We start from the raw sequence: 11,478 nt of genomic DNA, 5'->3' as shown, positions 1-11,478 counted from the left end.
TTGCATTGCTTGGCACAGCTATTATCTTGCAAGTTGCATTCATGCATGAAATTAATTTAAAAGGAGGGAAGCCCATTGGCCAGAAGCTTCTGTTGACTCATTGGAAAGAAAAATGACGCACTGCAACTTGAGACCCCGCTGCGTGCAAAAGACTAAATCAGCGCTTCTCAAATCGTGGGGCGGGCCCCCCTGGGAGTTCGAGGCGAGGTGATGCCATGGGGGGGTGCGCATGATCCCAGGGAAAAGGCTTTGTTTTGTCATGTAAAGTTTAATTGAAATTGAATTTTTTTTCTTAATTTCAGACACTTGGTTATTTTTAGTTTTAGACTAAGCTGTAATTCGTATGAACGCTGTAGTTAAAGTCATCAAAAGTTGCTGAACTTTGAGTCATAATGCTCTTTTTCTTTTGCTAATGTTAAAAAAGGAAACAGGTTTAGGTATACTCATCCAATTTTTATGGATAATAATCTTATTTTATATATATATATATATATATATATATATATATATATATATATATATATATATATATATATATATATATATATACAGTCGAACCTCTATATAGTGAACCTCTACAAAGTGAATCTCTCTTCATAGTGAACGAATCTTTACGGTCCCTTGCAAAACAGCTATATTTGACGTGTATGTAAAACCTCCTCATAGGGAAACTCCACATAGTGAATAATCTCTTCATAGTGATGCTATTAGTCAGTCCCTTGACAGCATCTACCTCTAAATTGTGAATATCTGAACTTATCGAAAATTGTGAAGTTGTAAAATTGGGCGCACTGTCGGGATTTCCTCCCTGCCTAGCCGCTCTCGCGCGCCGCGACTTTCTCTTGCATTTTCACTTCGTCCGCCGTCCACTGCGCACGCGTTTCTCCGCTGGTCATCCCTCCGAAAATTCTAAGATGTCGGAATCTGCCGTGAAAAGTATGGATGCTAGATCTATAAGTCGGAAGCGAAAGCCTTTGTCGTTGGAGGAGAAGTGCGACATAATTCGGAAGTGTGCGAGTGGAGTGAAGCAGAATGCCATTGCAAAGGAGTACGATGCTTCGCCTGCTGCGATATGTGGCATTCTGAAGAAGAGAGAAGATATAATGCGACTTGTGGAAGGCGGAAAGCTTAGTGGAAGCACAAAGCGCATGAAGCCTATAAAATTCAAGAGTGTCGACAAGGCAGTGCTGTTGTGGTTTCAGGAGATGCGAGCTAAAAACGTCGCCATCAGCGGACCTACGCTTCTGGCCAAGGCTGAGGCATTCGCTAAACATTATGGAGACACTTCGTTCAAAGCAAGTCAAGGCTGGCTAGAGAAGTTCAAACTGCGACACGGCGTCGTCTGCAAGACTGTGTCGGGCGAAGCGGCTTCCGTCGATCCTACAATTGCTAACTCTTGGCTAACGACTGAGCTGCCGGTGCTGGTCGAGCGCTATGCACTGTACATTTATTTACATATTTATTAACATATTTATTTTAAAAAAAACGTATATAAACGTATATAAAATTATTTACATATTTATTAAAAAATTATTCACATATTTCATCAATGAATTCTGAACATTTTAGGAAAACCTCTATAAAGTGAATCTCTCTTCATAGTGAACTTCTCTCCTCGGACCCTTGAAGTTCACTATGTAGAGGTTCGACTGTATATATATATATATATTCAGTATATATAATCTACTAACAAATCTATGTGTTTCGAATTATTGATGGAAATTCGAATTTTTGACTGATTTCTTGACAGAGATGTCAAAAATTTGGGGATTTCCACAAGAAAATCTCCTTGAGGTTTTGACTTTCATTTCCCAGCAGTCAAAAGGTTAAAATTGTAATCGAAGTGTACATAATAAGTTATTAGTAGATGATGTGCACCATTAAAAGATGTTAAAAGACGAATGATGAATGTGGCAAAACTTTAAATGTGTTATTCTCAAAAGAAGGAATGTCAACTGAGGAAAAATCAAATGGCTGGAATTTTGTCAATTCATGAGCTACTTCTATGTATTACAAATTCTTTTAAATGGAATTTAGTGTTGAATTAGAGCATGTAGATAGATAGATAGATAGATAGATAGATAGATAGATAGATAGATAGATAGATAGATAGATAGATAGATAGATAGATAGATAGATAGATAGATAGATAGATAGATAGATAGATAGATAGATAGATAGATAGATAGATAGATAGATAGATAGATAGATAGATAGATAGATAGATAGATAGATAGATAGATAGATAGATAGATAGATAGATAGATAGCAAAACTGAAATGAATTAGTGTTCTGGCAAGGTAGGAGGTCCAACTGAACTTGTGGGACCAAAGAGCTAGAGCGCCTGTGTGCTAACCATATTTTACAGTATTTGCTTGCTCCTTTTTCCCACCAACTCTCTTATCTACAGTATGTTTTTCCCCTCCTCTCCCGCATGCTCGAACATCCTCACTGGCTTGTTGGTATTCATGCAGTACATCTCAATAGTATCACTGTGTCGTTGGAATCAATCACAGGGCCCCTGTGAAAAAGGCAGTACCCTCAGAACGCCTCCGTCTGGGTGTGATTCTGGGCATAGTGATGCCTAGAAACTGGGCCTTGCGGTCATTACCAGTTTCCATGGTATCCCCCCCAGAATCAAAGGGAGGTCCTCTCTGAGCCTGGTGTGTGTTTGTGAAGCTCGCGTGAAAAGATGGCTCTGTATCCTGGAGGTCCTGAGTCCACTGACAGCTGCCTTACACCGCTACCCTGCTCGAGGTGTGCGGTGTGGAAGGAGAAAACAGAAGCGACATTTCTCAGTCCTGGCTAGGCGCCATGCATCAGTTAAGAGCTACGGGGAATGGGCCACAGGAGGGGTTTACAAGAGGAAGTAAACATTATTGGCATGGGCCGGCATCAGTATGACCTGGAAAATTGTGAATTCAAGCCACATTTTGGTTTACTATTTTGTATTATGTTTCCTTGCATGCATTGTTGATTCAGTTGACTGGGATAACCTATCAGGCAAACCATTCATACAAGCAATCAGTCTTAGGCTAACCTAGCAGACACGCAAGCACTGGGAGGGCATGCAAACTCCACATTAGAAAGAACCTGTAGAAAGAACCGTGTTATTCACAATTAGCAAATAATGACATTTCTCCTGCAAATATTTACATATGACTCATCTCTTTGCTGTTGGCACACCTTATAATTTCTTCATCCACATCTTTTACACACCTTGTTGGAAGCTTCTGTGCAACGCCCACGGTGATTCACTCGTAGGTGAAGAGCCGGTCGCGCCTACTGACAACTATAGGATTCCCAAAGAATGTGCTGAAGAAGACCAATAAGACTCTTTACCCATCCATTTGATTATCCAGGGTAAGATCACAGGGTAAGCAAGTTTAGGGAAACTCAGATGTCCTTCTCCCCTGCCATTTCATCCAGCTCTTCTGGGGCAATCCCAAAACAGAGATTGGCTTTTGCCTGGCAGCCAGTAGGCCAGCAGAGAAGGCCTACTGGCAACAGCCATTCACATCTAAGGATAACCGAAAATATTTTACATTTTAAAATATTATACTTGAAGTGTATTCCTCCTGCTGTGTTTGGTTCTTACCAACAGCATGTATTGGTCAACGTCTTCATTTTGTTTAAACAGGATACGGCATGTTGAATAAAAGTTACCCCCTTTGTACCTTTACATTTCCAAATGTTTTAATTTGAGCCCTACCATAACAGGGTGGTTATGAGAATTTTCATTTATCACAATTGCTTCACACCCAATAGGACCTGAAAAGAAAATATTTTTAAAATTTGAATCCACAGCACAGTTGAAGAGGATATTTCTACTTTGACAACCAGTGCTACCGGATCTTTCCAGTTATCTCAATGAAGTTTTTGGATAAATTGAAAATGTCAGGTCAATGTGCAAGGAGGCCGGGAGTTCCCGTCAGCATCTAATTCATGCCACCACCTCCTCCTATTATTATTCACTCACTTTACCACCAACTCAGTGAACTGCTTTCCACCGTTACATGTTTCAAGGGCTCCCCTTGTACTGACACACAATGTAGGTTTGTTCACAGTTATTATCTTAGCACCACTGTGAATACAATAATTCCGCTAAGGATCATATCATTCCTAAACAAGCACGGGGCAACTGTTGTGAAATCCAACCACTGAATAGGAAAGGGGCTGACTCAGCTGTAAGTCGAAAGCCTGACTTCGCACTATATGTTTATATATATATATATATATATATATATATATATATATATATATATATATATATATATATATATATATATATATATATATATATATATATATATATATTTATACACACGTGTGTGTGCGTGTGTGTGCGTGTGTGTGTGTGTGTGTATGCATGTATAGCAGCTACATTTCTATTGTGGAATCAAAAAAAAAAAAAGAAAAGCACTTGGGACTCCCCACATCGTGGCAGATGGAGGAGCAACCACACACCCACTCAGGTTTGGAGGCTTCACTCCAAGGGGCCAAACATAATAACCTTTGGATCGGTACTGCGTTTTGTGAATTTACACGAAGAGGTTCCATGTTACAAGGCCAATGTAAGCATACCAGAACCACATTATGAATGCTGGAAGTTGAAGTCAGTAATTTGTTAATCTAATTTGAGGGGGTCAAAGAAATGTGACCCAATCATCCATTGACTTTTGAATGACAACTTACCAGAATGTACTCAAGATATTCTGAAGTCCCCATTCTTTATTTTCATATCTTGAACCACCATTTACTTTCCTCCAAGAATACCATTGCCGAAGCACAAGGTGAAGACTATACCAAATAATAAAACGGTGGCGTGCGCGGTGAAATACAGCCTAGTCTCTCCCTCTGCTGGACGGAGTGTTCCCCTGCAGCCGTTTCGAATTTATTCTGACATAAACAACTTTTGTTTCTACCAGTTGCTAGGAAAACATTTTTTGAATGTAAAAATAAAAATAAAAAAAGGAGACAAAAACAACGGAACGTTTAAAATAAAACTAACCTAAGGACCACCTTATAAAGGAAAGTCCGGTACTTCCGGGTCTTCACCAAAGCAAATACGTAGGCCTACATTTTTTTCTCTCACTGAAACGAGAAAGTATACGCTCTGTAAAACCACTAATCATTTACTGGGAAAAACATAGTTATTGTATTTAAGAATACAAATATAAATGACACAAACTCTGTTTTGCCAAGTTCTTAGCAATTTGGTTGGACGTTGACATTTTACGTAACACCCGGAAGTGTTATACCCTCACGTCACATCATCAACCTTCGTTTGTCAGCACAGTACCTGAATGTGATGGCCTATCGAGGAAGAGGATATTGATATTGAAAAATAAATTTAAACGTTCATTTGGATGTCTATTGTGAACTCCGCTTGTAGCTATAGCAATGTACGTGGCCGTTTTGTCGTGTTTCACTGTGTTCAACGCTGCCGGCTATTTAAAATAAGGAAAAACTCATCTAGAATCGGGATTGTTGACCTAGTTTAATACCGTGACTGCACTCTACTTGAAATGATGCGATACTAGGCATTTATAGTCTTTAAAACCAGCGGGGTATCGTATCACTACTTTAGCAAGTGGTTAATTGTGGGGATGCCAATAGACAAGCGAGCATCGGTACTAATATTGGCGATTTTAAAAGAATTTTATGGCTGTGCACGTTTTGTGACAGGCGAGAAATAATTTCGATTGTGCGATTACTTTTTGGACTTGACTGAGGAAGGAGGAAAATGCTCAAAGTGCGATTAGTGCATCGATAATAGTTTTAGGGTTGGCCATTAAGAAAAAGTGCTTTCCTGGACCTGAATTTCCCACCTCTGTCCTTAAGAAACATTCGGATATTGTGTTTGTATTCTGGAACCATTACAAATGACCACTGACAGTACATTTTCTTTTCAAGGTCGGGTCTCAAGTACCACTTGTGGTTGCCGGTGACAGTGAGCATCATGTTTGTGGGTGTCCCCTACTCCATCTCCCTGGTAGCCCAGTTTATGCTTGGCTGGCCCAACAAACCTGGCTACAGAAAGTACTTAGAAGCTTTGAAACCGAGGTACCTTTTAAAAGAAAGTTACATTTGCCCTGATAAATGATAAAGTTGGCTTACTTATGATCTGACACTTTCTATCTTAAGGCGAATTTACTGTATTACAAGAGCAGTGCTGGAGTCACTGAAATGCCTGCAGTACGGGAGACTTTATTTTCATCTGAAGACGTGGTATGAGAACGACAACAACAGATTGCATTATGAAAAGGTGTGTTCACTTTTTAAAGAAACATTCTTTTTAAATGTCCCTACTTTTTAAGGTGGCATCCATGGATTAAGTGAAGATGCAGTAACTTGAGAAAAAAAATAGCCACACATTTTCTGTTGCTGGTGCACCCTGGAGTGGTAACCGCCAATCCACACATACAGTATTTTCACTCTTCTAGAACAACGGGTCAGCAACCCAAAATGTACAAAGAGACATAATGGGGAAAAAAAAATCCGTCTGGCATTACAATGAAGGCAACACATGCTGTAAGTGTCTGTATTAGCGTTGACTAGCCCATCAAAATGACTAAGTAGGTTACGATAATGAGCCTTCATGATTAAATGTTTATTTTCCCTCAAGCGCATCCTTGAGAGAATGATGCACCACGTGACTACTCTGCTGTGCGATGGGGCGTTTAACTTCCATTGCAATATCAATGTATTTTTCATTGGATTGGTGAAATTATTGAAATATAATAAAAAAATCAGATTTTGGTTCCCTATAGATCCCAAAAATCAGAAATTACTTTTTACAAAACACCCAATATGTTACTTTTCTTTTTTCGGGCATCACTGGATAGCTTCTCAACGTCGGGCATGTAAGATGTTTTTGTTATTTGAAAACTCATTACAAAGCAAACAAGCAGGCTTCTGCATTGGCAATAAAAGTAAATGATTCGGTCCAAGAACTGTTGAATCCTCTCTTATATGTTTCTCTTTTTTTTTCCCTTTGGGATCCAAATTTTTAAACAACCACTTGCCTGGCACCGCACCTAGCTGAAAGCAATATGCATCACAGGCAATAATGCAAACCTCCATTGACAGAAATGATTTAATTTAATAATTATTCTACATATTTTTATAGCATTGGAAACTGTCACGAATGTTTGTTTAATGATGTCAAGTCATATTAAAACAAAACAACAAAACTGATGTATCCCCCATCTTTTTCCATTTTTACACATTTTTGAAAAAGCTCCACTGAGCCACTTGGGCGCCACTAAAGAGCCACATGCAGCTCTAGAGCCACGGATTGCTGACCCCTAATCGAGACTCTTCTATGAACTAAACCTGCATGAGTCTGAGATGTGGGAGAAAGACAGAATATTTGGAGTAACCCACACAAGCACGGGGAGTAGCTACAAACCCCACACAGGGAGGGAGTCCGTAAAATGAACCTGTTAACTGTGAATCATATTTTTGAACCACACAATTTAATAAAAAATAAATAAAATAGAAATTAAAAAAAAAGTCATCTAAGAAAACTTAAAACTATGCTAGCGGGGAATTGCGGTCCCTTTCTGATCTCGTCCTGTCGTTCAGTGCAGAATCCATATGACAGTAACCTTTAGTTTAGTAATATGAATGATTTCCTTTACCTGCTTTAGTCAATGGCAAATTCTTCTGCGTTTGTCTCCCTTTGAAAGGGCATCAGATTTGGTCGCCGTGGGAACCAGCTTGATCTGTACCATCCTCCCGGCTTTTTCCAAGATAAGGCAGCACCACCACCCCTTGTAATATTTGTCTATGGCGGCGCTTGGTCCTCTGGAGAACGATACATTTACTGCCTGCTGGCCCGACGCCTGACAGAAGAACTCAATGCAACTGTCATTTGTCCTGACTACACTACCTATCCAAAGGTTAGAACTCTAAACCTTTCTTCTCCCCTCCAAGATAGAAATGGAGTGAGGACACATCTTTATGAAATTCTAATCTGTTACTGACCTTATATTTCCTCTTGATTGCCAGATGAATGTTTTAGGGATGGTACAAGATATTGCAGACTGTTTGATTTGGGCTCAAGAAAGTGGACCAAAGTTCAACCTTGACAAAGTAAGAAAATATGAAACTTGTTTTTACTCATCATTTATGCTTTTTGCCCACTTTGGATATGACAAGTTATAGAAAGCTAAAATCTAGTTGACATTACAGTACAGTATTGTATTTCCTCTAAAGGCAGTGGAAGAAAGCACAGTAAGCGCTGTTGCCACCCAGTGTTGAAGTTGGTAAATTACAGATTGGTACTTTTTTTTTTTTTTTTAATTGAAACACATCAAAGTGTACCAAAAAAAGAAAAAGTGGACCAAAGTTCAACCTTGACAAAGTAAGAAAATATGAAACTTGTTTTTACTCATCATTTATGCTTTTTGCCCACTTTGGATATGACAAGTTATAAAAGCTAAAATCTAGTTGACATTATAGTACAGTATTGTATTTCCTCTAAAGGCAGTGGAAGGCAGTGGAAGAAAGCACAGTAAGCGCTGTTGCCAGTGTTGAAGTTGGTAAACAGATTGGTACTTTTTTTTTTTTTTAAATTGAAACACATCAATATATATATATATATATATATATATATATATATATATATATATATATATATATATATATATATATATATATATATATATATATATTAATATGTAAATTAGTAAATTACTTTACATTTGAGTCTAAAGTGTTCAACTGCAAGTATGTGACAGTGCTCATAAAATGTTCTCAAGGAAACCACATCTTTTGTGAACCATCCCAAAGAGAAAATTGACCAAACAGCACATCATTACATTAGCAGCCATCGTCATTTTTATATTAATGTGTCAAGACTCCCAATTTATTGTCTTGTCCAACTCAGTTAATTGTACAATTGTGACTTCCCCATCCACTGTCAAAGCAAATCAACTTGAGCTTGCAAATTAGGCTGTTGTTTGAAGTCACTTTTAACATAACTGTTTTCTTTAAGCTTCTTCATTCAAAGCAGGTGTTGAAAAAAAATTAGGTCTTATTGCATATAATGTATGTCTTGCATATAAGTATATAAGTATAAGCCCCTCTACTTTGTCTTTCGCAGGATAATATCATTTTAATGGGCCATTCTGCAGGTGCGCATCTGTGTGCACTGACCACGCTGTTTCTCATCGATGCAAGAGAAGAGCTTTTCATTGAGTCGAGAAAGCAGCGAGACCTTGCGTCGGCAATTAAAGGAGTTATCGGTAAGCATTTCATCCGGTTTCTTTTACGAATGAAAACAATACCGAAAGATCCAGATTCTAAGTCCATCCAGTATTTTTATACCGCTTATCCTGTTGAATGTTAGAACTATAGAACTATAGACTATAGAACTATAGACTATAGAACTATAGACTATAGAACTAGACCTATAGTTAGGGAAGTTGAGAAACTCACCAACCGTATTTCTCCAAGTACAAGTTCGTAGACAAGAGACAAGACTGGCACTCTACGCATCCCCGTAGATGCAAATGCAGAAAATGATGTCGCAACAATAATATGATTTGAAGTTTCAATGTTTTATTTTTTTGGGACAAAGCTGCATATTAATTCGCCCAAAAGTCATCATCACTATCTGATACGTCAAATATCTCCGTTCATTTTAATGTATGGATATAACTGTCAGACATGCTCCTAAAACTTACACTCTAAGATGGAAGCATACTCGAATTAGAGCTATTTATAATCGCTTTACGCGTCGAACACGACATGCTATTACTTATTTTGCATTCGAATTCATGTTAAATTTGGAAAAATTTGGTCTGGTTTCGAGTTATGCGGTTGTAAGTCAACACGCCCCCTAATATGGGGGTTGAAAATGAGGAAAAACAACTTGACTTGTACTTGGACAAATACAATAAGTATTGACCATTACTGCCAACATGGAAAGGATGTCATTTGGTCATCTTGAATGACTATTGATGGAAATTGTTTGTGAGTTTTCTGTTAAGGTCTCAGTGGTGTGTATAACATCACGGAGCATTATGAGCATGAGCAAAAGCGAGGAGTGGAATATGTCTCAGCCATGCATAAAGCCATGAATGGAGTGAAGAACTTTGCGTACTACTCACCTATGCACTGCCTGCGAACTTTTGACCAGGACAAATTGGGCAGGTGATGCCAAGCAGAAATTAGAATTTCAACTGTCATTACGGTGACAACACTTTTTGTAAGACCCGTTTTTCCTTCTTTTAGAGTGCCGCCATTTACTTTGATCCATGGGACCAGTGACATTGTGGTTCCAGTGGAAGCTTCTGTCAAGTTCTCAGAGCTGCTCAGCTCACTGTCCGTGAAGGCGTCGCTCTACTTGCTGCCTGCTGTCGACCACATGGAGATGATCACTGACCTCATGATGACCGAGCGACGCTTCTACCATGCCATCTACAGCTGTATTAAACAGGAATTCAGGAAACTTGTGAAAGTCAGCTGATCTCAGCGCAAATGAGTGAAAGACAGTTTATTTTTGTAATTTTCCTGCCATTAAAAATATTTTTATATTACAGCTCATCATGTTCCCAGTCCTTTTAGTCAAAGTTAAAATATTGTTCTGCATCCATCCATCCGCTAGTCCTCACAAATGTCGGAGCTTGCTGGCGGGGAACACCCTAAACTCGTTGACAGCCAATCACAGGGCACAAAGAGAAGAACAAACTTTCTCACTCAAAAATACGCCTAAGTGAAATTTGGAGTGTCCATTATACCTACAATGCATGTTTTAGGGAATGTGGGAGGAAACTGGATAATCCGGAGAAAACCCTTGCACGCAAACTCCACAAAAGACAGACCGAAGCAGGAATCAAGCCCACAACCTCCACATGTGGCAGATGTGCTAACCAGTCTTCTTCCACCATGCTGCCCCATTCCAAATCACTTGCAGGAAAAACACAATCAAAATTCTTGGCTATAAGAAATACAGTATACAGTTTAAATCAAACAACTTGGAAACACCTTTACATTAACATAGTCTCAAATATATTAGGAAGCCAAGACCTACAAACAAGCAGGAAAATCCTTTCACCTCGTGTGATTATACAGCTCTGGAATGTTAAATGTCGAGCTTGCCGACTAATTTAATTTAGGTACTCTCCAAAATGTATGTGATGTTGGACTATAACACGATTGTTGTGTAGTGGTCACCATGTTTGTATAAAGTTATTGCAATAAATCAAAAATTGATCAGTGAAGAATTAATCTATGACAAGTATTGCAATTTTTCAGATTGTGAAATTAATGTGGATAAATAAATAATACTCCATTTATTGATTGATTTGCTTCATATCCTGTGAAATATATTCAATGTTTTAAGTCATTTGCTTTAATGGTTAATTTCAAGCATTTGTCTGACTTTTTTTTTTTTTGCTTCAGTCTTCACCGTTCAAGTAGCAAAACGGGACGTTTACCAAAAGACATTTTTTTTCATTGGTTGGC

General features: G+C 38.5%; 1 protein-coding gene across 1 annotated transcript; it reads left to right on the top strand.

Annotated features, from left to right (window-relative positions):
- The first annotated feature begins 5,261 nt into the window (after positions 1-5,261).
- LOC148429545 (uncharacterized) lies at positions 5,262-10,557 on the top strand. Its single transcript, XM_088419621.1, has 8 exons — positions 5,262-5,405; positions 5,917-6,066; positions 6,148-6,268; positions 7,695-7,907; positions 8,017-8,100; positions 9,113-9,254; positions 10,002-10,164; positions 10,246-10,557. Coding segments are annotated over exons 1-8 (1,110 nt in total). The 5' UTR covers positions 5,262-5,403; the 3' UTR covers positions 10,481-10,557.
- Positions 10,558-11,478: the final 921 nt, after the last annotated feature.

Source organism: Hippichthys cyanospilos, chromosome 1 (genome assembly GCF_059441005.1).
Source record: "Hippichthys cyanospilos isolate Australia breed blue-spotted pipefish chromosome 1, RoL_Hcya_1.0, whole genome shotgun sequence".
Taxonomy (NCBI): Eukaryota; Metazoa; Chordata; class Actinopteri; order Syngnathiformes; family Syngnathidae; genus Hippichthys; species Hippichthys cyanospilos.
The sequence above is the reverse complement of the archived record's forward strand: the minus strand, read 5'-3'. Positions and strand labels throughout refer to the sequence as shown.